The 27432-nt window shown below is 42.6% G+C and overlaps 1 protein-coding gene across 6 annotated transcripts in view; it reads right to left on the reverse strand.

The window, feature by feature from the left end:
- The window catches only part of CFAP61 (cilia and flagella associated protein 61), a 249888-nt gene that overhangs the window by 183346 nt on the left and 39110 nt on the right, over positions 1 to 27432 (reverse strand). For all 6 annotated transcript variants that reach the window (XM_027559593.1, XM_027559592.1, XM_027559595.1 and 3 more), the window contains one exon: positions 17053 to 17212. In XM_027559593.1, coding sequence (XP_027415394.1) covers positions 17053 to 17212 — 160 coding nt within the window. The remainder of the gene's footprint in view (positions 1 to 17052; positions 17213 to 27432) is intronic.

Raw genomic sequence — 27432 nt, forward strand, 5'->3', positions numbered from 1 at the left:
AAAGAAGTCTGGATGGATGCCTACTAACGTTATAACAATGGCCATTTCTGGGAATTGAGAGGGAGAACCAGGCTGGGACATTGATCCAAGGGAATTCAACTCTAACTGCATTATCCTAACTTTTTAAAGGAGGAGAGTTTCATGCATTAACTCAATTAAGATCTTCCCAAAAATGTCTAATTATAAGAGTAATTTCATTTCAGAATATTACAAAATGGTTATTTTGTTTAGTATTTTAATATTATGGCTGATTTCAGAAAAGACTGACAAATGAATTTAAGCCCTCACCTTTAAGAAGAGGAAAACTTAAAGGTTCAAGTTAAAACATTCATTCAACTGAAATTGAGTGGAGAACGAGGAGTTGCAGTCACATGAGGTACCCAGCAGTACGCAAAATCCAGACAGAGGTAGTCCTCACTCTAAGAGGCTCACAAGTGATCAGGTAGGTGGGTGTGCGTGCACACACTCACAACCCCCCCACATACACTCCCAACTACCTTGCAGTATGCAAGTTGCTAAAGCAGAGGTATGAACAAAGCATATTGTTCACTTATTTATTCATTCATTCATTTAAAATTTTATATTTTATACCTACCACCTGGTGCACATTAACAAACTAGGCATTGAAGATTCAGCAGCGAATGAGACTAACTTGCCCTTCCAAATAAAGTCAGTAAGAGAAGAAGAAATACTAAGATGTGCTAGATGGTGTGTAGAAAACAAGGGCCTGGGAGCTGCTTCAGTTTGAGCAATGTCCTATTGTGTACGTAAAGTGAAAGAGAAAGTGTTAGTGTCTCAGCTGTGTCCGACTTTTTGTGACCCCATGGACTGGTAGTCCACCATGCTCCTCTATCCGTGGGATTCTCCAGGCAAGAATACTGGAGTGGGTTGCAATTCCCTTCTCTGGGGGATCTTCCCAATCCAGGAATCGAACCCAGGTCTCCTGCATTGCAGGTGGACTCTTTACTATCTGAGCCATCAGGGAAGCCCATTGGACGTGTAAACTGAGATCTAAAGGATAATAAGCAGCCTCAAGACAGTAAGAAGATGGAGACGAGCAGACAATGCGTTCGCGGACTGCTGAAGAATGAGGGTGTCCTTACTTCCTGACCTGTTTCCTTCCTTGCTTTGCTTCCAGCCCTTTGGTCTTCTTTATAATTGTGTTAGTTTCCTGTGGCTACTGTGACAAATGTCCACTCACATGGTGGCTTAAAACAACAGAAATGTATTCTTCCAGAGTTCTGGAAGCCAGAAATCCAAAATCAGTATCTCTGGGCAGAAGTCAAGGTGTTAGCAGGGCCAGGCTCCCTCTTTCAGGATAAATCTCATCTCCAGATCCTTCATCACATTGAGGAAGACCTTTTACCAAAATGAAGGTAGCATTTACTCATTCCAGGGGTTAGGGTGAGAACGTCCTTTGGGAGGTCACCTTTCCATCCAACCTCAGAAGCACCTGTTGCTGCCTGGATGCTCTGTATCCACTCAAGGGCTTTCCAGGAAAGTCAGACTGAACTTGTCCAAATCAGAAGTCACAGCATCTCCAGCAAATGATTCATTCACGCTTTTTATTTCCATCTGGCAAGATGGTTCCACCATCCACCTGGATTCTGAACACACCCTTGAGGCTTCCCTCTTCCACAACCCTCCTTCCCCATATGCAGTAAAATATCAGGTTCCATTAATTCTCCAAAATATCTCCCAAGTTCATTTGCAGTCAACGGCTCTGGTTCAGCCCTTCTCATCTCTTTGCTGCACACTCTAGTGGCCCCTGGGGAACGCTTCCTGATAACTAGAAGTTGATGGTGTGTCCCTTTCTAGTTCAACATTCCCAGGCTGCTCATCAGATATGCCATGATTAAGAAGAATCTAGATTCTTTGCTTCACCTCCCTCTGTCTCCTGTCCTACTTCCTCCGTCCTGCTGCCCCCTCCCTTCCTGCTCCAACAGCACTGAGCAGGTGCTCTCCCCTCACATGCCCTGGTCTCTAACACCTCCTTGTTTTTGCCCATACACAATGTCTTTCCTCCATCGAAAATCTTTCTGCTTCTTCATCTACAAAGCTCCAATTTGTTTTTGAAGTTCTGATTCAAAAGCTTTCTTTCTATGAAGTCCTATATTGATGTTCCCAAGATGACTTAGGTGTAATTCTGCTGGGATCTCAACACAATTTTCTCTCCTTCAAAACAATTCTCTGGTTGTAAATTCATTTGTCTTGCATGTTTATCCTACCATTAGGCCATGTGGGGCTCACCACATACTGGATCCGGCTCCCAAAGACTAGTATATGGGATATACTCCGTATTGGCTGAGTGACTGGCAGGAAGCTGAGGATAGAGTCCATACAAAGGAAAACACTCGGCAAACCACATGAGAGCAGGACAAAGAGCTTTTCCATATTTTTCAAGGACACTCTTCCTTTCTGGACTGCAGGGCAGCCTCCAAGCCATATAGCATGATGAACTTGAGCTCACTGTCTTGATATGAGACTATAGGTTTTAGCCTCACACAGGCTAAATTGGAGTTTGTGTCTCTGGAGGACAGGAGAAAGAAGGTCATGACAAAAATCACCAGCCTTATCTTCTTCTGTGAGCATGGGCTGTAGTCATGATGCTCATTTTTCATCCTTACTCTGTTCAGGCCCTTTGTCATGTAGTGTCCTCCACTCTGATTCTGAGCTCAGCCTGGGATCTGCTTTGGATAAGTGACATGTGTTAGTGCAATGCCCAGACCTCAAGAGGCTTTGTGTGTTTCCACTTGATCTCTGGTGCCTCTGCCATTACCATGATAACATGTCCTATCCAGCCTGCGAGAGGCACACGGAGTGGACCCAAGGCCAGCCTAGATCTGCCAACAGGCAACCAACCCCAAGACAGGTGGGAAGACCCAGCCACAGTCAGTAGAGCTGTGTAGCTGACCCCAGCTGTGTGAGTGTAGGACACTGCTGTGCTTCTGTAGTTGTTTGTTAGGAGCATTCTTGTGGTAATGGACTATTGATACAGTCATAAAACATAATACAGAGAATCAACTCAATCTTGAACCTGGTTCTTTGAAAAATAAAATTGACACTGGTGAGATTAAGAAAGGAAAAGACATACAAGAAAAATACCAGGAATAAAACATAGAAACATGGGGAACATCTATAAAGTACGACAGTAGATATAAACGCATAAAGAAAATAAAGTGAACTAAATACTAAAACTAAAAGACAGCAGCTGTTACACTAGATAAAAACAACAACCAAATTTATGCTGTTTACAAAAGACACACCTAACATGTAAGAAAACAGGAAGAATGAAGATAAAATAATGCAAAGAGATATGGCATGCCTATATGAGCTAAAGAAAGCAAGCGTGGCCACATTAAAATCAGAAAAAGTAGACTTTAAGGCAAAAACCTTTCACCAGAGATAAAGAAGGACACTTCATAACTGATGTTTTTAAGTTCAAGGAAGACATGACTTAAAAATCATGTACCTAATAGCATAGACTCAAAATACACAGTGAAACAATGATTAGATCAGATCAGTCGCTCAGTCGTGTCTGACTCTTTGAGACCCCATGAATCGCAGCACGCCAGGCCTCCCTATCCATCACCAACTCCCAGAGTTTACTGAGACTCATGTCCATCGAGTCAGTGATGCCATCCAGCCATCTCATCCTCTGTCGTCCCCTTCTCCTCCTGCCCCCAATCCCTCCCAGCATCAGAGTGTTTTCCAATGAGTCAACTCTTCGCATGAGGTGGCCAAAGTACTGGAGTTTCAACTTTAGCATCATGCCTTCCAAAGAAATCCCAGGGCTGATCTCCTTCAGAATGGACTGGTTGGATCTCCTTGCAGTCCAAGGGACTCTCAAGAGTCTTCTCCAACACCACAGTTCAAAAGCATCAATTCTTCGGCACTCAGCCTTCTTCACAGTCCAACTCTCACATCCATACATGACCACAGGAAAAACCATAGCCTTGACTAGACAAACCTTTGTTGGCAAAGTAATGTCTCTGCTTTTGAATATGCTATCTAGGTTGGTCATAACTTTCCTTCCAAGGAGTAAGCGTCTTTTAATTTCATGGCTACAGTCACCATCGGCAGTGATTTTGGAGCCCAGAAAAATAAAGTCTGACACTGTTTCCCCTGTTTCCCCATCTATTTCCCATGAAGTGGTGGGACCGGATGCCATGATCTTCGTTTTCTGAATGTTAAGCTTTAAGCCAACTTTTTCACTCTCTACTTTCACCTTCATCAAGAGGCTTTTGAGTTCCTCTTCACTTTCTGCCATAAGGGTGGTGTCATCTGCATATCTGAGGTTATTTTTTTTTTTTTGAGGTTATTGATATTTCTCCCAGCAATCTTGATTCCAGTTTGTGTTTCTTCCAGTCCAGCATTTCTCATGATGTACTCTGCATATAAGTTAAATAAACAGGGTGACAATATACAGCCTTGACGAACTCCTTTTCCTATTTGGAACCAGTCTGTTGTTCCATGTCCAGTTCTAACTGTTGCTTCCTGACCTGCATACAAATTTCTCAAGAGGCAGATCAGGTGGTCTGGTATTCTCATCTCTTTCAGAATTTTCCACAGTTTATTGTGATCCACACAGTCAAAGGCTTTGGCATAGTCAATAAAGCAGAAATATATGTTTTTCTGGAACTCTCTTGCTTTTTCGATGATCCAGCAGATGTTGGCAATTTGATCTCTGGTTCCTCTGCCTTTTCTAAAACCAGCTTGAACATCAGGAAGTTCATGGTTCACATATTGCTGAAGCCTGGCTTGGAGAATTTTGAACATTACTTTACTAGAGTGTGAGATGAGTGCAATTGTGCGGTAGTTTGAGCATTCTTTGGCATTGCCTTTCTTTGGAATTGGAATGAAAACTGCCCTTTTCCAGTCCTGTGGCCACTGCTGAGTTTTCCAAATTTGCTGGCATATTAAGTGCAGCACTTTCACAGCATCATCTTTCAGGATTTGGAATAGTTCAACTGGAATTCCATCACCTCCACTAGCTTTGTTCGTAGTGATGCTTTCTAAGGCCCACTTGACTTCACATTCCAGGATGTCTGGCTCTAGGTCAGTAATCACACCATCATGATTATCTGGGTCATGAAGATCTTTTTTGTACAGTTGTTCTGTGTATTCTTGCCACCTCTTCTTAATATCTTCTGCTTCTGTTAGGTCCATACCATTTCTGTCCTTTATCGAGCTCATCTTTGCATGAAATGTTCCTTTGGTATCTCTGATTTTCTTGAAGAGATCCCTAGTCTTTCCCATTCTGTTGTTTTCCTCTATTTCTTTGCATTGATCACTGAAGGAGGCTTTTTTACCTCTTCTTGCTATTCTTTGAAACAATGATAGATAGATAGGAGTAAAAACTTATATATCTACAATCAAAGCAGAAGATTTTAACAGGCCTCACGTGAATTGATCAAACAATTGATGAGGTCAAATGGATAAAATATTTGACATTATTATCAAACATAATCCTAAATCTAGAGAACCCTGTACCTAACAACTACAGATTATACACTTTTTTCATGGACTTAAGGAATATTTACCAAAATTGACCATAAGCTCAACAAAATTTAAAGGATTAAAATCACACAGGGGAGGTTCTCTGACTAATAAATAACTTTCTAGGGCCAAGATGGAGCTGCTCCTGCCTGCTGGGGGGCAGGTCAGAAAACTGAAACTTGGGTAACTTTCATGTTCCTATAAACGCTACAGTCAACCAGAAATGTCGTCGATCCTGTCAGCCAATCCTCAAATGCCAACTCAACCCTGGGCCTTCTTACCCCAAACCAGGGTGACTGTGAGACCTGGCCAACCAGATATTTTCTCTTTTTCTCTTCCTTATTCTTTATCCTATAAAAGCCCCCTGCCTTTTTGTCACTTTGCACTTCTCTGAAAACAGACCACCCACTTCATGAAGTAGTAAAGTTTACTTATATCACCTAAATTGTCTTCTTTAATCATTTTGTGTGCATGTTAGTCGCTCAGTCGTGTCCAACTCTTTGCCACCCCATGGGTTGTAGCCTGCCAGGCTCCTCTGTTCATGGAATTCTCCAGGCAAGAATACTGGGGTGGGTTGCCATTCCCTTTTCCAGGGGATTTTCCAGTATATGTGTGTGTTTGTGTGTGTGTATACACACACTGGAGCTATATATATCTATATATGTATATATACCAGCAATTGTACGCTAATCATTTTTAAACCTTCATATACTAAACCATGTTTTTCTAGAAAAATCTAATTTCCTAAAGTTGATTTGAAAGAAACAGAAAATCTGAATATGTTAATAACCTTGAGGGGAAAAAGAACATTGTCAGTCATGCACCTGGAGTCAGAAACCGGCTTCCAAGGTGACTGTCCCTGGTCCTCCACTGGGCGAGCCCATGTGTTCCTGAAAGTCTGAAAATGCCCAGAGCCAGAGCCACGTGCAGTGAAGAAAAGGCCTGCAACCTGCAGCGAAATAACTGGCTTCGTGTTGGGCTCAGAATGAATACATCTTCCTTTGCTTGCTTCCATGAGCAAAGACTGGGATTTTTAGCAACTGCCTCCTTAGCTGCTTGCGCGCTCGGATTAAATTTGCTCTGTGATATTTTAAGAGTTGTCGAAAGCCCTGTGTAAACAGACACGGAACTCTTGGTGACCCCCGTGCAATGGGTGCAGCCCACTGCCAGCCAATTCAATCAAGGGAGAATTCAGAGTATTCATCGTAAGCAATTGATTTTCAAGAGAAAAGTCAGCAGGATCAAACAGCCTGTTGGGATGAAAACCTTCTGAATCACCCCTATCACCGTGTTTTCTAGCAACTAGCTCCTGACTCCATATAGCGTAATGGCCAAATTACTATAATTATCCTGCAACACAAGTGCCATATCAACATTATTTTAAACATGGATTTTTTGCATAATCTTTCATTATTATCATTCAGCCTCCCATTTGGAAATGGAAAACAACAACAAACTGTGATCTACCCCCAAAAGAAGAAAGGTCACCAGAGAGAACAAATAAAAGGGCTATTTACATGTGAATGTGGTAAGAGAGATGTGTTTTACAGTCAAACACACTCTTGAAATTCATTAAATGCCTTCTCCCCTGCTTCATAAATATGGGCAAAAGACATGTTGCCTACTGAGAAAATAATCCCAGTACATAATGATCATAACGAATATAAATAAAACCGCTTTTCTTTCAAAGACCTCAAGGCCCTATGTACAAATACATTTGTATTTCAACCACTGAGAAACGGATCTGACTGGTGAATGCAGCGGAGTCATCACTTAGCTAGTGGCTCCCAGAGCTGATTAGGGGGGTAGGACCCTTCCTCCCAGCCATCCAGCTCCCTGAAGAATTGGGGAGACTTCAGAGGATGCCCTCATTTGTCGCTGCTGTTTTTAAAGGCATCCAAAAGGGCTTAGAAACCAGCAGCTGAATGAAGACAGATAAGTAATCAAAAGACTTTCTGGGGCAATGACCGTAACAATACTGGTTTCCAGGCATGACTGCCTCCTTCCTGGTATGTTACCAGCCCAAGCCTGGAAAACCCATGCAAGCATTTATAGTGTTAATGAAGTTAAAATCTGTATTCTAAGGCAAGTCAAGGAAAATCTAAACATAAACATTTTTCTATGTCCCTTGTTATCCTCTCTCTCCTCTTCTGTGTTACACATGGACCAAACTCCTCATTAGTAGAAACACCTGGTCAACTATATAGAGCAACATTCTCTCAGTATCCACAGAACAACTCCTTATGGTACATATACACAATGGAGTATTACTCAGCCATTAAAAAGAATACAGTTCTAATGAGGTGGATGAAACTGGAGCCTATTATACAGAGTGAAGTAAGCCAGAAAGGAAAACACCAATATAGTATACTAACACATATATATGGAATTTAGAAAGATGGTAACAATAACCCTGTATACGAGACAGCAAAAGAGACACTGATGTATAGAATAGTCTTTTGGACTCTGTGGGAGAGGGAGAGGGTGGGATGATTTTGGAGAATGGCATTGAAATATGTATAATATCATATATGAAATGAGTTGCCAGTCCAGGTTCGATGCATGATACTGGATGCTTGGGGCTGGTGCAATGGGACGACCCAGAGGGATGGTGTGGAGAGGGAGGAGGGAGGAGGGTTCAGGATGGGGAACACATGTATACCTGTGGCGGATTCATTTCGATATATAGCAAAACCAATACAATATTGTAAAGTTAAAAAATTAAAAAAATAAAAACAAAAAACAAACAAAAAATATTTCTGGGATTCCCTTGTGGCCCACTGGTTAGGACTCCACACTTCCAATGTGGGGGGCTCACATTCAATCCTTGGTTGAGGAACTAAGATCCTTCAAGGCATGCGATACTACCAGAAAAATAAAGATAATATTCATTCTTGATCTGGTAAGGGTTTATGATGAGTCACCACTTTGTACTATGATACTGAATGGTTTGCCTTGGAAACAGAGATCATTCCATCATTTTTGAGATTGCATCCAAGTACTGCATTTTGGACTCTTTTGTTGACTATGATGGCTACTCCATTTCTTCTAAGGGATTACTGCCCACAGTAGTAGATATTGGTCATCTGAGTTAAATTCACCCATTCCAGTCCATTTTAATTTGCCGATTCCTAAAATGTCGATGTTCACTCTTGCCATCTCCTGTTTGGCCACTTCTAGTTTGCCTTGATTCGTGACCTAACATTCGAGGTTCCTATGCCATACTGCTCTTTACAGCATCAGACTTTACTTCCATCACCAGTCATATCCACAACTCAGTGTTGTTTTTGCTGGAAAGGGTCAGTTTTTATTCAGATCCGAAAGAAAGGCAAAGCCAAAGAATGCTCAAACTACCGTACAATTGTACTCATCTCACACACTAGCAAAGGAATGCTCAAAATTCTCCAAGCCAGGCTTCAATAGGCTTCAACAGGCTTCAAATGAACCATGAACTTCCAGATGTTCAAGGCGGATTTCAAAAAGGCAGTGGAAACAGAGATCAAATTGTCAACATCCGCTGGATCATTGAAAAAGCAAGAGAGTTTCAGAAAAACATCTACTTCTGCTTTATTGACTATGCCAAAGCTTTTGACTGTGTGGATCACAACAAACTGTGGAAAATTATTCAAGAAATGGGGATACCAGACCACCAGACTGGACTCCTGAGAAATCTGTATGTAGGTCAAGAAGCAACAGTTAGAACGGGACATGGAACAACAAGACTGGTTCCAAATAGGGAAAGGAGTACATCAAGGCTCTGTATTGTCACCCTGTTTATTTAACTTATATGCAGAGTACATCATAAGAAATGCTGGACTGGATGAAGCACAAGCTGGAATCAAGATTGCTGGGAGAAATATCAATAACTTCAGATATGCAGATAACACCACCCTTATGGCAGAAAGCAAAGAAGAACTAAAAAGCCTCTTGATGAAAGTGAAAGAGGAGAGTGAAAAAGTTGGCTTAAAGCTCAACATTCAGAAAACTAAGATCATGGCATCTGGTCCCATCACTTCATGGTAAGTAGATGGGGAAACAGTGGAAACTGTGAGAGACTTTATTTTGGGGGGCTCCAAAATCACTGCAGATGGTGACTGCAGCCATGAAATTAAAAGATGCTTGCTCCTTGGAAGAAAAGTTATAATCAATCTAGACAGCTTATTAAAAAGCAGAGACCTTACTTTGCCAACAAAGGTCTGTCTAGTCAAAGGTATGGTTTTTCCAGTAGTCATGTATGGATGTGAGAGTTGGACTATAAAGAAAGTTGAGCGCCAAAGAATTGATGCTTTTGAACTGTGGTGTTGGAGAAGACTCTTGAGAGTCCCTAGGATTGCAAGGAGATCCAACCAGTCCATCCTAAAGGAAATCAGTCCTGAATATTCATTGGAAGGACTGATGCTGAAGCTGAAACTCCAATACTTTGGCCACCTGATACGAAGAACTGACTTATCTGAAAAGACCCTGATGCTGGGAAAGACTGAAGGCGGGGGGAGAAGGGGACGACAGAGGATGAGGTGGTTGGATGGCATCATCGACTTGATGGACATGAGTTTGAGTAAATTCTGGGAGTTGGTGATGGACAGGGAGGCCTGGCGTGCTGCAGTCCACGGGGTCGCAGAGTTGGACACGACTGAGCAACTGAACTGAACTGAACCACTTTGTACTTAATCTGGATTGTGAAAACTATCTACATCATTGACCGTACAGCCCTCTGCCTCAAAAACCTATGCAACTGTGCTTTGACCTCTAACGGGTACAACCATTTTCGGAGCTGTCTGAGAGGTTGTTCCTGGGTTAAAAACCTCAATCAGGCTCGAATAAAATTTCCCATTTCTTTCTTAGATTGACCAATTAATTTTTCATCAACACTGTCACTGTGGAGATAATCATGTCAGCCTGGGCATAAGCCTGGAAGTATTTATTTGTTTTGTCAACTTCTTTAACACATCATTAGAACTCACATAGTTCTGGAAAACTAGAGCTGGCAAGAGTGGCTAAAGTTTCAGAAGAATACAATTTTGTTACCTCTGTATACCAAAAAGACATTTGTTGTTTTTTTAAAAAAAAAAAAGATGAAATTCAAGTTGTGACAAATACGAGTCAGTATATTAGACTTTGAGCATCAGGCAGAGGGGACATTACTGCCATGTCTTGCAGCCTTGGCAACAGGGCTCCAGAGAACCACTGACACAGGATCCTAGGTGTCACTGAATGTTGAGTCATGTTCCCATAAACTTCATGCTTTAAGTCCTAACCCCTTAATACCTCAGAATGTGACCATCTGGAGAAAGGGCCTTTAGTTTATTTTTCAGATTTTTTAATGTCAACCACTTAAAAAGTCCTTATTGAATGTGTCACAATATTGCATCTGTTTTATGTTTTGGTTTTTTGGCCACAAGGCATGTGGGGTCTTAGCTCCCCATCCAGGAAGGAACCTGCACCCCCTGCATTGGAAAACAAAGTCTTAACCACTAGACCACCAGCGAAGTCCCAAGAAAGGGCCTTGAAAGAGACAGAGTAATATGAGGTCAGATGGGTGGGCCCTTGAGCCACTGTGTGTCCTCATAAGAAAAGGGGATTAGGACACAGACAGGAACAGAAGGGAGAACCACATGAAGACACAAGGAAAAGACGGTCATCCACAAGCCAAAGAGGGAGGCCTCAGAAGAAACCACCCTGCCGACACCTTGACCTCAGACTTCTCATCTCCAGAACTGTGAGAAAATGATTTTCTGTTGTTTAAGCCCCGTGTTCTGTGGGACCCTTCTATGACAGCCCAAACAAATCCATACAGAGCCCAAGAGGGTCACTACTTCAGCAGTTGTAGACCATCCTAGCTGGTATTAATAAATACATGGTCTGAGATGCAATATCCAAATATCTTGGTGGAAATATTGCTAGGCTCTGTAGATGAGTGCTCCATCCACATTTGGAATCCACGCTAAAAGAAGAATAAAGTATAAAACAGAAAGCAACACAGACATATAAAATAGAACCTTAGGAAGAGAGGCTAGACGACCTGGACTACTTGATTAAATAAGACTTGATTTAGCTGCTGTTTCTTAACCCTCCATATTCCTTCTCCCTGCAGAGGAGAGACTGAGAGTAAGAAGCAAATGTAAGTGCAATAAAAGAATTTAAATAAGACATAAAGGAACATTTCCTGACAATGAGCGATTTTCTTTCATTTAAAAGGCAACATTGCTATGTGGAGATGTTGTGAAAATTATATTTTGAAGGGCCTTTTAAATGTAGAGTAAGCAGTACTTTTCCTGGGTGGGCTGGTTATAAGAGGCTGCGTTGTTTATTCTAAGGGACACCCACGATTCTGTTGTGTGAAATTGTATCTCATCCGGCCAAGGGCACATCAAGGTCCTTGGAGCCTATGTGTGCTAGCCCCTGGGCATGTATTGAGATTCACTTCGCAGGACTCTTTCAAAACCAAGACGCTCACTCCCCAGGTCACACCAGCCTGCATGACAAACAAAAGTTTCGTCTTTCGCTTGTTTTTATTTTAACTGGTAAATGTGTTGATGCCAGGGCAGCTGTGGAAATGCAGGCTGTGCCCTATTTTGCCTTATGCATCATCAAGAAAATTGCCAGCTCACTTCTGGTTCCAAAGTCTTCATTGTAATGATGCAGGGAACAAAAGACACAGCTTGATTTGCAATCGCTGGGCCAGGCCAGCGGTGGAGCCAACTGGAAAAAATACATATTGTTTTGAGCCATTTCATTGTCACTGAAGGAAAATATTCATAAACTGCCAGCATATGGAGGGAGCATCCTGATGCTTGTTCCCTCAGCTTTCAGGCTCCTGGCATTTGAGGGATCTTGGGTCTCATTCAGTATAACCTCCCATACAAGTAGAAAGCCCTTTCCTGAGACTTATGACTATTCATGAATTTTTCCAATGTCTGGGGAACTTGGCCACTTCTAAACGAGGTACTCCACTTAATAAAAAATAAACTTTTACTAGATTTTCCTTAAACTGGGACAAAATCTGCATCCTCAGACTTTGTTCCCATTGGTCCTAATTTAGTCTCAAGGTTTAGTAGCTATAAACTCAAATTTACAAGTGTGTGTAATACTTTATAAATGAAGAACCTGTGGCTAAAAGAATGGGATCATACACAAATTATCCAAGTCAAATGCAAAGTGAATGTGCATGGTTACACTTTTCAGATCCAAAGGAAACTTCGGACACAGCTGAAATGATGAGATGGCAGCTGATTACAATATTTACAGTAGCTAAAGAATGAGGAACTTGATAACTAAATTCCATATAGGTTAAATGGATTCTGTATTCAGAAATACAGTTAATCATGTAACTTTGATATTGTTAAATCATTAGAAATAATCAGCATCATATTAGAAAGATTTAAATATTTTAAGATCTTTACCTAAAGAAGCTAGCAAACTGCATTTTTGTTTCTTTGCTTAATTAATCATTTGGTTGGAAAAAATAAAGAATGGGGACCACTGTACAAGCTCTGGAATGTTGAGTCATGATGTTGTCACTCTGCTTGGAGGGGTGAAAGTTTGCATGAAATTGTGAGTTTCACAGCTGGTGGGAACAGACCCTACCTTGATCAAGGACCTGAGAACAAGTAGTTTATTTGGGAGGTGATTCAGGAAGCATGGTAGGGAGGTTAGGAAGAGAGAAGGGAAAGGAAGGCAGCTAATGAAACATATGTCATCACGCGGATCACTAGCTGTAACTTCATCTCCTGGAGGAGTTCTGAAAAACAACGCAAAACTCAAGTCTCAAAGCTATCCCACCGAGGGGTGAGGGAGCTGAGGTATTTATATCTCAACTCCTTTCAGCTGTAGTAAGTAAATGTTTTCACAGCTGGTGGGGAAAGACTAGGCCAGCAGTGTGTTGGGGTGGGTTCTCTCAGAAGCAGACCCTGAGTCAAGGATTCGAGCACAATTGTCTACCTGGGAGTTGATGGAGAAGATACCAGCAGGGGAGCAGGGACAAGGAACAGGGAAGCTGGGGCACTTTCCTAGCGGTCCAGTGGTTAAGAACACACCTTCCAGTGCAGGGTACTCAGGTTCAATCCCTGGTCAAGGTACGAAGATCCCACATGCTATAGGGCAACTAAGCAATGAAAGATTCCACGTGCTACAACTAAGACCCTGACATAGCCAAATAAATAAATCAATATTTTTTAAAGAAGAAATGGAGAATCAGAGGCTGCTCCTGGGGTCTCAGTGTCCTGGTACTTCCTGCCCACCTCTGGCACAGGACAGATTGGCTGTGCACAGTCCTGGCAAATCCCACAGACACAAGAGGTGAAGAGTCCAGAAGATGGGAGTTGTCCAAAGCACAAACACACACACACACACGCAGACACACACACACACGTCACTGAGAGCTCCTAAAAGTGGTAACTCATTCAATAATTCATTGAAGTGAAAACAATTGATCATGTATTTGTATAGTAGACACACCACTGGAGTTTTTGATCACAGCCACCCTAGACAAAAAGTCAAGTGGAAGGATAAGCTGGGTGCTGGGTCAGTCCCTGCTGAGCTGTAACACCTTTTGTGAATTTGGGCAGCAGGGGTCACCTTTCCCAGGCAGTGCTAGTGGTGAAGAACCCACCTGCCAAGGCAGGAGACCCAGGAGATGTGGTTTCAATCTCTGAGTTAGAAAGATTCCCCTGGAGGAGGGCGTGGCAACCCACTCCAGTATTCTTGCCTGGAGAATCCTATGGACAGAGGAGCCTGGCAGGCTGCAGTCCCTGGGGTCGCAAACAGCCAGACATGACTGAAGCAACATAGCGCACACACAGGCACCTTTCTTAGCTCTCGTACATCAAATCATGAGGATAAAATGAGACAATATATATGAAAATCCTTTGAAAGGTAAAAAGCATAAACAGAATTGAAAGCATAAGGCACAATGGTGTGTGCCCACTGAAACAAGAATTTTGGCTCGTATTTTAGGGAAATTATATTTCCTTTAACTTGAGACTTTCGTTAGATAAAAAAGGACAGGATCATAACACATTTCCAGTTTTCTCTGGAGCCTCATTCTTTGTCGCTGTTGATGTGAAGGGGAAAGCAAAACGTGCCAATGACTCTTTTCTGGAATATAATGGGCTGTAGATTCGTGAATCCATCCCTGAGTTATTTGGAAGTCTACAATAGTGTTTCCTGGTAACGAAACTTCATAATCACCATTTTATTAGTGGAGCTGGATTTTCAAAAATAAATAAGACACAAAAAATGACAAGAGAAATTTTCCTATTTCCTTTAGCTACCATCCTGTCCTAGATCAACTAATTTTAGGTAAAAATATTAAAAGTGGGAGACAGAATAGTAAGACTTCTTCCAGTTTCCATATCTCTGGGGCTTTTGCTAAACAGACACACTTTGGCTAAACAGATTATGTGTTTTTAAGTCCAGGATTTGATCTAAATTTTGAATTGTGTTCCTGCCCATGAAGTTTCTAAGATAGGAACATCCCAGTCATTCTATGTAATTCAGAGCTACTCAGAAACACCCTGAAAGGGAACCATATCTTTTCAACATTTTTCTAAAGATTTATTTTTATGTGGACCATTTTAAAAGTCTTTATTGAATATTTTACAGTACTGCTTTCGTATGTTATAGTTTTTTGGCTGAGAGGTATGTGGGATCTTAGTTCCCTGATCAGAGATCAAACCCATACCCCCTGCTCCGGGAGGTGAAGTCTTAACCACTGGACTACCAGGGAAGTCCCTCAACTTGTTTTTAATAATGACAACAATCAAGGGGAGAGGAAAAACAACCTTAATTTTTTCAGAACTTACTCCATACTTGGCAAAAAGCTAAGGTCGTCATGTAGATTCTAACATTTAACCATCCCAACAACTTTCTGGTTTTGATACTATTTTTATCTCCATTTTAGGCATGAGAAAACTAAGCCATAAAACCTATTGACTTCTGCCTTCAAGAAGAATTTATACATTCGAAAGTGACAATGATAACATATTATTCAAGACTGTCTCATGCTGAAGGTTCCTTCAGAACACTCCTGTATGTCTTAGCTGAGAAGCAAGGGCAAGCCAGCCTTCACCATGAAACAATAAAGACCTCAAAGCTCTTATTAATACAGAAGGGATATCCCTCTCCAGCTACAGCTCCAAAAGGTCTTTGCGACCTGTGTGAACGTTCCGACCAGCTCCATGCGCTTGGTTTCCTGTCCAGCCAATAAGATCTGCCAAACCAACACCTGCTGTTGTTTAGATTAACAAGTCCTCTGCTTGTCAGTCTTGCTTCCAACATGCTCCTCTTCCTATTTTTGAGCAATCTTTTTTTTGACATCTAGAAGCATTTATTTTATGCAAAAAACTTAAATATGAATATATGTACGCAGAAAGTGCACACATTACCTACGCTGAACAATGCCAAGTAACAGTATATTGATGCAACAGCTGTCTTCAAAAATAAACATAAAAATGGAGCCCAGACTGGCAGACAAGAGCAAAATTGTGATATAGTCTTTCAGACACGAGAAAGCAGAGCAATTCAAGATGCCCTGATGTTAACCTGGGAAGACTCATGTAAGTGAAAGACCAACGACAAAGTGATGGATAATGACCGCTCAAAATGAGGATCCATGCTGATGGCGCACTAAGTTTGATGTAGATGCTGAGTAAAGCCCTGGACCTGAGTGATCTCAGTCAGACCCCACGACGCCCCTTTGTGGGAGGTGTTACTACTCTTCCTATTTCACAAATGAGGAAACCTAGGTTTGGAGAACTAGATTTACACACCCTGCTGCATCTCCCTGATTTAAGAAACAAAACACTTAACCTCAAAGATGCTCATGGATGCAGGGAGACTTTGTTAAATTAAGATACCAAATTTGAGATGACCCAATTTCACTTGGTGAAAATCCTAATACAGACATGATTTTAAAATCAGTTCTAATATTGTAGATGGCTAAAAATAAGCAAGTTTAAAATGACTACTTGCAATAGACCTGTATTACATAATAAGTTGTCGATGACATAAACACAGAAGCGCTAATTGTTGGGGTTAAAACTTAAAGGCATATATACATATATCTGAATATATTTGTATAAATGAATCACTTTATACCTGAAACTAACATAACATTATAAATCAACTATACTTCAATTAAAAAAAAATAAAAAACTTAAGGACATACAGAATTTCTCTAGTTCTTGACTTAAAAGACTCACTTATCATATTCAGGTTCTGGGTTCTATGTGTGTGCACAAATAAAATCCTGAAACACTATCAATTATTTCACCACAACTTACCTCGACTCTAACAATGAACTTCTGAAGGTAGACATTCTGAATTCAGGAGACCTTTGGCAACAAGGCTGTGGTGTCTACCCAGGGCCGTGCCCCTTGACCCTCTGTGCTCACAGATACAAGCACAAGGTTGGGAGGCACCAGGAACCACCCCTGAAAGGGGACTGGGTACAGAGCTGCCCAGCAGCTGCCACCACCCAGCTCCAGCACAGAGTCAATAGCACAGCATAGCGCACAAAGCTCCATCCCCGGCGTGCTCCTACGACAGCCACTGTACCTGAACTTTCGTGGATGCTGAACTCCTGGGGTGGTTCTAGGATGTCGTCCTGATGCGGGATGCAGAGTCCATGGAAGGGTGCCAGGTCAAAGCACTTGTGCAGGAGCTCCAGGTTCACTTGTGAGCACACGCTCATGAACCCGACAGCCACACCTTCCACCTGAAATGTCCAAGACATCTCATGACCATCCAACCTCAGGTGAATGGGCACCATGAAAGCCCCTGCCCGTGGGCACCTGGAGCTGTATGAGGGAGGGAGCACCCTATGGTCAGGCGCAGTGCACAGCACACATGACAGGCTCAAAAAATGATGTCACAGATGACCACCTTGGATGGACAACAAAATTATCATGAATGACAATCCTAGAGATGGGTCTGGAACTTAGGGAGGCTGTCATGGTGTTCTTGAGGGGAAATTTTGCCCAAACAATACCCCTGCCTGCCCTAAATCCTTTCATTTCCCTACTGCAAGCCCAACTCTCCTGTCTACTTTCCTCCCCTCCACCATGCAGTTCCAAGGAGGACCATTATTTCCAGTGGCCATCTGGTTGACCCCAATTTAGAACAAGTTAATAATTTGCTCCTCATCAGGTAGGTACTCTTCAATTTTTGTGTGTGTGTGTGTTGTGTGTGTGTGTGCATGTGCTCAATTGTGCCCAACTCTTTGTGACTCCATGGACTGTAGACTGCCAGATTCCTCTGTCCACAGGATTTCCCAGACAAGAATACTGGAGTGGGTCACCATTTCCTTCTCCAGGGGATCTTCCCAATGCTGGGATAGAACCTGTGTCTCTTGAGGCTTCTCCATTGGCAGGTAGATTCTTTACAACTAGTGCCACGTGGGAAGACTTATTTCTTTCATTTTCTTGAACATATATTTGACTAGATGGTCTCATGGGGAGGAGATGAGAGGAAGGAGGTTCAGTGGAAAGTTCTGAGGAAATAAACTCACTGCACCTGTTCACAGGTGAGTCTGATCTACAACATAACCACCTCCCAGCATCCTGTGCTGTGCTGTGTCGCTAAGTCGTGTCTGACTCTTTGCAACCCCACAGACTGTAGCCTGCCAGGCTCCTCTATCCATGGGGATTCTCCAGGCAAGAATACTGGAGTGGGTTGCTATGTCCTCCTCCAGGGGGGTCTTCCCAACCCAGGGATCAAACCCAGGTCTCCCACATTGCAGGCAGATTCTTTACCGTCTGAGCCACCAGAGAAGCCCTCTCAGCATCCCACCTGATTCTAAACCTCCTACAATGGCCCTCATCATTTTAGGCCTTTGATGAGGAATACATCAGTGGGAAGACGAGGGTGACAGTGAGATATAATAAAAAATATTTGGTCTTCATCCCTCATTCCTGGCTCAAAGTTCATAAAACACTTATAATCTCCTGAGAGTCTTTTATTGTTCATAATAAGCCCCTTTCAATGGTACGTGAGTTTATGCTAATAAGGCCACTTTCAGAGGATGGGAACTGGTTACCAGAGGAATCAGCCATGTGATTAGAGGGTTGGAGCTTTCAGCCATGTTCCCTCGGCCTCAGGGGCTTCCCTGGTGGCTCAGACAGTAAAGAATCGGCCTGAAATGTGAGAGGCATGGGTTCAATCCCTGGGTCAGGAAGATTCCCTGGAGGAGGAAATGGCATCCCACTCCAGTATTCTTGCCTGGAGAATCCCCATGGACAGAGCCTGGTGGGCTGCAGTTCATGGGGTTGCTAAGACTTGGACACAACTGAGCGACTAAGCACACAGCACCTCGACCTCTGAGAAGGGGAGAGGAGCTGGAGAGTGAGTGCAGCCACCACAGCCCAAGATTTAATCAACTGTTAATGGAAAACCAGAAAAACACCTAAACAATGGGGTTCCCAAGCCTCCCTGCTGGTGAACACACGAAATGCCAGGCAGTCGGGGGCCCAGAGAGGGCATGAAGCTCCCCCCGCCCTCCCTACCTCACCCAATGCGTCTGTTCCGTTTCCTGTTCCTGAGCTGTATCCTTTACAGTGAACCCATGATGGCAAGTAAAGAGTCGCCTGAGCTCTGTGACCCTTCCAGCAGGTTCTCAAACATGACCGAGGGGGTCATGGGAACCCGTGAGTTATCGCTGGTCAGTTAAAAGCACAGGGGACAATCTGGGGCTTGTGAATGGCACCTGATGTGGGCAATTTTGTGGGCCTGAGCTCTAAATCTGTGGGGTCTGCACTAAGGCTGAGCAGTATCAGAAAGTGAATTAGACTGCAGGACACCCAGCTGGTGACTAGAAGCTGGAGAGCTGGCTGGTGTGGGAAAGATGCAACACATTTGGGATCATAAGTGTTCTGAGTAGAGGAAACAACATATCTTTTCATGAGTGACTAGCTGATCTAGGCCTATTACTGGTACTGACATATTATAAATTAACGACAATTTTTAATTCTATCAAAGTTTAATGCCCTATTGACTGATGACTGTGATTGAAATTCTTTACTATGTTCCTTTAGTAATTCTGGATTTCACTCTTCTCTGCAAGGAAAGCATTTAAAATTTTAAAAGAGGCAAGAAGGAATACAGCATTCTTGGGTTAACTATTCTCACTCATGGTGATTATGTTACAATATGCACATACATCAAAATATTAGGTTGGACACCTTAAACTTATACAATGTTACATATCAATTCTAGCTCAATAAAATTGGAAAGAAGAAAAATAAACACATTTTGCATAAATAATTCCTTTGATCTTTATGTGGGTTCTAAGCAAATTCTGGTAACTGATTTGACTCTGACAGCTCTTACAAGAAAACAGCATTTACTGGGTGGGTTCTAGCCCTCCAGAGTTCAGATTTTATTTCTTGAGACAACCATTCAGCCAGAAGAGCTCAACAATTGTCAGAATTCCCAGATCCTAAGAATGCGACATCATCCCATAAATACCAAGTTGGATAAAATGGTTAATACTCCCTAGAGTGGAGCAAGAACCTACAACACTCTTTTAAACATCAGAGGGAAAAAAAGTTAGCTATTAAGCTATTCGTTCTCAAATGTATCTTCTGGCTTAAAACTGTTCATCCTCCAAGATGTGTTTGAAAAGTAAATACGAGATTCCCTGTAATTCTTCTAAATGCTAGGATACAAGAGGAATTTTTTTTAATGAATTTTTTTCCCATGCATATTCTTTTCTTTACAGGCGCCCCCCCACCAATTACTAGCTGCAAAAGGCTGGATTCACACAGCTGTTTTACAAATCCATCGACACTTCAATAAAAGTCCAAAATAAACATTTTAATTTTTTTCCCAAATAACAAGTGATTGTTTGTCTTGTTTGCACGCGTGAACAAAGGCTGCGTAGCCGCAGTTGCCTGGCTTCTCTGTGATTTTAGGCCCGAGACTCAGCAGACGCTGATTAACCAATCCATCTGCCATATGTGTGGGGAGAGATGGCCAGCCTCCCTCTCGGCAGGGAAAATTGGCATCCATCTTGGTTCACATGGAGATGTCCTTCTCATCTACAGCCACGCTGGCGCAGTGCAACTTCCATGGCCTGAAATACCTTTTGCTGGCTTCGCGGCGAGCTGCGTGTGCACGATAAGAATGTATTATTTATAAGACCGCTGTTAGTAATGAGCTATTACACTAATGGCTCGTCGTGTTTGGAATTTGATTTCAAATGGCATGGATCACACATTCTGATGAAAATGAGAAAAACATGTTGTGCCATTAGGAACAAAAGATTTCACGTTCTCCAATTCTGCAACCTGTTATATTCTCGTCATTCATGCTGGGGCTGTGACAATTCACAAAGTTAAGGATGATGGACCCAACACAGCGAGGATATATTGTGGACGTGCCTGCTTTTTTCCTTTGGGTTCCTTTGTGATTACCGTTCTGACGTGAAAAACACTGCTCTTAAATATGAATTTGTGGGAGTATTCAAATGCATCTTTGTGTGAGTATGTGTTTTCCAGAAAAAAAAAAATAGTTGATTTGATGGATGTTTTCTTTTTTACTTGTACAGTGAAAAGGTAATGATTGCAGGCTCCTGTCTGTCTTCCAGGTAACAAGTACTTTCCACTCCAAGGGTGGCTTTCATTATTTCACAGTGAGCAAAACTGAGTTTGCTGCTGTGCTTGTTTTTCCTATGAGGATCCATACGACAATGCATAAGGCTAAGATCATCATAACCACACATTCGGTAGCCAAGTCTTCATAAGCAGGTCCATCAATAGGCCCGTGTGCAACGTGTCATTCACACTTCCATCTAAAAAGCCCTGTATCACCCACCTTTCTGGGTGACCATACTCCACAGTGAGGTTGCCCTCATTGTAACAACTGTCAGCTCTGATCCTTCCTGCCTGATGCCAGAGGCACGGCTGGGCAGGCAGGCTCTGCCCACCCGCAGGTCAGTGGTGCCTCCTTGGACTGCTGCTGCCCATGCTGTGGATGCTGCCAAGGCAGACACTCTGTCCATCTGTCTCCAGGAGCTGCCCTTGGCCTCCAACCGCCCTGCCCTGAAATCTCAGTTTGTGTAAACACCAGATGTCAAGGTAAGCCAGGATGAAGTTATAAAAAGGAACTTTGCTAACTCAGAACTCCTCCAAAGTGTCGATGAAGTCAAAGAAAGCACTCTTAGTTAAAACCCTTTACTCCACAGCTTGCACAGTGCAGATACAGTTCTCAGGCCTTCCACACATGTGGCCTGTGACTGCCGTGGATGGGTCTGGAAGGGGCAGGCTTGCTGGACTGTGCCCTGTTCTCTCTGCTCACCCAAAAGTGCAGTGTAACTCCTAAGCGGCAGTTACAAATATGCGGGAAAAGCTTATTCCTAACTGTTGCCAATTTCTGTGGTGTAAATACTCCTGTTGCAGCCTGTCGTGAGTTCCTGGTATGATGTCACTGAGAGGAAAACTGGGAAAAGATGCCCAGTAGCCATAATTACAGTAATTCTGCACAGAGACTACAAATATAAGTGACTTCAAGAGGGCAGATAATAGTAAAATAATGACAAAGTTATGGTCTTTGAGCCCATCTTTGCATGGGCTCAATAAAAGACAGAAATGGTACGGACCTAACAGAAGTAGAAGATATTAAGAAGAGGTGGCAACAATACACAGAAGAACTGTACAAAAAAAGATCTTCATGACCCAGATGATCACAATGGTGTGATCACTCACCTAGAGCCAGACATCCTGGAATGTGAAGTCAAGTAGGCCTTAGGAAGCATCACTACAAACAAAGCTAATGGAGGTGATGGAATTCCAGTTGAGCTATTTCAAATCCTGAAAGATGATGCTGTGAAAGTGCTGCACCCAATACATCAGCAAATTTGGAAAACTCAGCAGTGACCACAGGACTGGAAAAGGTCAGTTTTCATTCCAATCCCAAAGAAAGCCAATGCCAAAGAATGTTCAAACTACCGCACAATTGCACCCATCTCACACGCTAGTAAAGTAATGCTCAAAATTCTCCAACCCAGGCTTCAATAGAATATGAACCATGAACTTCCAGATATTCAAGCTGGTTTTAGAAAAGGCAAAGGAACCAGAGATCAAATTGCCAACATCTGCTGGATCATCAAAAAAGCATAGAGTTCCAGAAAAACATTTATTTCTGCTTTATTGACTGTGCCAACACCTTTGACTATGTGGATCATAACAAACTGTGGAAAATTCTGAAAGAGATGGGAATACCAGACCACCTGACCTGCCTCTTGAGAAATCTGTATGCAGGTCAGGAAGCAACAGTTAGAACTGGACATGGAACAACAGACTTGTTCCAAATAGGAAAAGGAGTACATCAAGGCTGTATATTGTCACCCTGCTTATTTAACTTATATGCAGAGTACATCATGAGAAACGCTAGGCTGGATGAAGCACAAGCTGAAATTAAGAAGTGGCAGACTTTATTTTTTTGAGCTCCAAAATCACTGCAGATGGTGACTGAAGCCATGAAATTAAAAGACACTTACTCCTTGGAAGGAAAGTTATGACCAACCTAGACAGCATATTAAAAAGCAGAAAGCTTGCCAACAAAGGTCCGCCTAGTCAAGGCTAATAGTTTTTCCAGTAGTCAAGTATGGATGTGAGAATTGGACTATAAAGAAAGCTGAGCACCAAAGAACTGATGCTTTTTAACTATGGTGTTGGAGAAGACTCTTGAGAGCCCCTTGGACTGCAAGGAGATCCAACCAGTCCATTGTACAGGAGGTCAGTCCTGAGTGTTCACTGGAAGGACTGATGTTGAAGCTGAAACTCCAATACTTTGGCCACCTGATGTGAAGAACTGACTCATCTGAAAAGACCCTGATGCTGGAAAAGATGGAAGGTGGGATGAGAAGGGGACAACAGAGGATGAGGTGATTGGATGGCATCATCAACTCAATGGACATGAGTTTGGGTAGACTCCAGGAGTTGGTGATGGATAGGCAGGCCTGGCGTGCTGCAGTCCATGGGGGTCACAAAGAGTCGGACATGACTGAGCAACTGAACTGAACTGAACTGATTTTTGAGGATTTATTGATTTTGCTTTTAGTATAATTTATTATACTGTTAGTTGATATCACTTAATTTTTGACAATGGCTATGCTTAACAATCAGTTTGCCAAGTTCCTGAAGATTTAACAACTGGCTCCCGTGAGCCAGGGCGAGTGCACCCCCCTCCCCCTCACCCCAGAACACTTCTGCCGAATGGCCAGCCTGAGTAAGCCTACAGAGGTTGGAAAGAGGGTCCTGGGAGGTCAGTGGGAGGGTGGTGACTGCACTGCTCTTGAACCCAAAACAGGCTGAGATACCTAATATGGCTTGGTGAAGACCAGAGAGTCACTCCCAGATCCTAGGTCAGCTTGCTCGCCATGGACACGTCCTGTTCTCGACCGTCCACGTAAGACTGAGGCCTGTGGTCACATCTCCACCGAACACACAGAGATCACACTGGACTCCGTTTGTGTCTTTAGAGATACCAAAGGATCCCTGCAGGGATGGGACTGCAGTTCTCAGCCGGAGATGTTGCTTTGATGTTCTCACACACTGAAAGCTTGTAACACGTGACAGGAGAGGGAAGGAAATGAGTGAGGAGGCTGCTATAGCTGCTTCTCACAAGCACTAAAACTCAAGAGACTTGGGTTCTAACTTGCATCATGAAACCAAATAATTAAAGGCCTTCTCCAGAGTGATATCAGTATCATAGTGATAAGACATCCCTTGGTTTTGTCTCCTGCTCAGCAGCAGATATTTGGCTTCCATGCACGAACAAAAGTGCATGTGAGGGAGCTGTGGGATCCAGCACCATCCACCAAGGGGCCTGGGGGGAGTCTCACCTGCCTGTGAACTGGGAAATAGGCAGACAGACCTCAGTCGTGGTTGTGGACCCTGCAGAGGCCCATGAAGTGACTCTAGCGCCTCTGAGCCTCGGTCCAGGAGCTCCTGCGAACAGTGCCTGAGACAATCACTCATGGATGCGACAGCCTTTGATCAAGTTCAGACTTCCAGAGGAGAAGATTCTGATCCATTTGGAGCAAAATACAAAAACAAAAACCAGTTTGGATATCCTAGACTGGGGTAAGACAGTCTGCCTTTCCCCACAACATCCATCCTCCAAGGCAGTACAGCTTAGGCCAAGATTTATTCCCATAATTTGTCCCACGGGGGTAAGGGAGTGCCTGGCTTCCCTAGCTATGCAGGATGCTGCCAGAGGGACTCATTTCTCTCTTGCCAGGCTTAGAGTACTAAATCAGGAGCTCATGACTGGGTTGGAGGGTGGGGGAGGAAGGAATCTGAGACAGCAGCAGGTAGGGCCCTCAGAGGACATTAACAGGCATCACGGATTCCATCAAGAAGCCCACCCATGAGCTGCTGGGAATATCCCACCCATGGATCCTACCAACTGGCCCAGGAATGTTCCACGTGCCTTATCCCCACACCCGCCCACCTTGTGGCAGCTCTCATGTACACTCCTAGGAGTGGTGTGAGCAGACCTGGCAGATGGCTAAGGAGCATAATGAGAAAATCGGCCTAATCTGTGGTCCAGGAAGATTCTACAAACTTGAGCTTTAGTGCCATCTCTGGGAAGACAAAACACTCAACCTGATGCTTTGGAGGGCCCATAGAAAATAAACAACTTAAAAATTCTGCCAAAAGAGAGAGCAAGAGGCACAGAGGAGGTGTACCCATAAAAGGACACCTCAGAATCTCTAGCAGGGCTGAGAGAAGGTATTTCTCACCCAAAGACCAGAGGAAATGATTGCTATTCAAACGTGAAGTCAGCAATGCAAAACTCCAGGACCGTGAAATATCAAGGAAATATGACACCACCAAAAGGTCACAATAGTCTTCTGATAACTGAACCCAAAGACAAGGACAAATGGTTAACTCTCCAATGCACTAGACAAATAATTCAAAAAAGCTGTTTTCAGGAGACAGTGAACTACAAGAAAACACAGACAGTTCAACAAAATCAGGAAAACAATACACAAATAAAATAAGAAGTTTAGCAAAAGAGAATCCATAAGAATCAACCATATATTCTGGAGCCAAAGAATCAATGAATGACATGAAAATACAACACAAAGCATCTAACAGTGGACCTGATCAATCAGAAGAAAGAATAGTGAGACTGAAGACAGGAACTTTGAAAATATCAAGTCAAAGGAGAACAAAGTAAAAAGAATGAAAAGGGTTGAAGAAAGTCTATGTGATCTATAAGATACGATCCTAAGGACCAATTTGTGAATCACCAGAGTTCCAAGACAAGCAGAGAGGGAAAAGGGGGCAGAGAGCTTATTTAAAGAAATAATGGCCAAGAACATCCCAAAGCTGGGGAGAGATATAGATACCCAAGTTCATGAAACCCATAGGTCACCAAACAAAATCAACTTAAAAGATCCTTCCCAAGACACATTATAATAAAACTCAAAAATCAAAGGTAAGAGGAGAATCTTAAAAGCAGCAGAAGAAAAAAATCTTGTGACTTCCAAGGGAACCCCCCCAATAAGACTGTCAGCAGATTTCTCAGCAGAAACCCTCCAGGCCAGGAATTAGCAGGATAATATACTCAAAGTGCTGAAAGATAAAAACTGCCAATAAAGAATACTTCACTCAGCAAAGCTGTCCTTAAAAAATGAAAGACTTTCCTAGACAAAAAAAAGCTAATAAAATTCTTCACCACTAGACCTGCCCTATAAGAAATGCTGAAAGGAGTTCTTCAAGATGAAATGAAAGGATGCTAATAACACAAAAATATATAAAAATATACAACACAATAGTAAAACCAAGTATACAGTCAAGTTCAGGATACTATAAAACTTTAATATGGCAAAGCATTAACCACTTAACTCTAGTGTAAAGATTAAAGGATGACAATTTAATATTTAAATAGCTATAGGTACAATAATTTGTTAGTAAATATGGGATATAAAAAGGGGTAAATTGTGATATTAAAAACACAGGGAAGTAAAAGGGTAAACCTTTTGTGTGCAATTGAATTAAGTCTTTAGTGTAAAATAGACTGTTATGTCTGTAAGCTGTTTTATGTAAGTTTCATGGTAACCATGCAATAAAGATCTACAGTAGATTCACAAAAGATAAAGAAAAAGGAATCAAACCATTTCACAGCAGAAAATCATCAACTCATAAAGGAAGGCAGGAAGAAAGGAACAAGGTACTACAAACAGCCAGAAAATAGTAAGATGGCATTTGTAAGTCCTTACCTGTAATTACTCTAAGTGTAAATGAATTGTATTCTCCAAACAAAAGACACAGAGTGGCTAGATGGATAAAAAAACAAGACCTACCAATTTGCTGCCTACAAGAAATTCACTTCCTTTAAGGATACACATCATTTTCAAGTGAAGAGATGGAAGAATATATTCCATGATGGTGAAAACCAAAAGAGAGCATGGGTAGCTATGCTTATACCAGACAAAACAGACTGTAAGCCCCCCAGAAAGAGACAAGGAAGGTTATTAAATAATGATAAAGGGGTCAATTCATCGAGAAGATATCATAGGACTTCACGGGTGGTGCAGTGGGTAAGACTCCGACTGCCAATACACAGGACATAGGTTCATTGCCTGGTGCGGGGAGATCCCACGTGCCACAGAGCAACCAAGCCCATGTGCTACAACCACTGAGTCCAAGTGCTGCAACCACTGACGCCTGTGTGCCTAGTTCCTGTGCTCCGAGCCAAGTGAGGGCACCACAGTGAGAAGCTTGTGCACTGCAAGAAGGAGTAGCCCCCACTCACTGCCGTAAAGAAAGCCCACGCAAAGCAATGAAGACCCAGCACAGCCAAAAATAAATGAATAAATCATTTTTTTAAAAAAGAAAATAAACGACCCAATCAAAAAATGGGCCAAAGAACTAAACAGACATTTCTCCAAAGAAGACATACAGACGGCTAACAAACACATGAAAA

This window comes from Bos indicus x Bos taurus, chromosome 13, assembly GCF_003369695.1.
Source record: "Bos indicus x Bos taurus breed Angus x Brahman F1 hybrid chromosome 13, Bos_hybrid_MaternalHap_v2.0, whole genome shotgun sequence".
In the NCBI taxonomy this organism is placed as follows: Eukaryota; Metazoa; Chordata; class Mammalia; order Artiodactyla; family Bovidae; genus Bos; species Bos indicus x Bos taurus.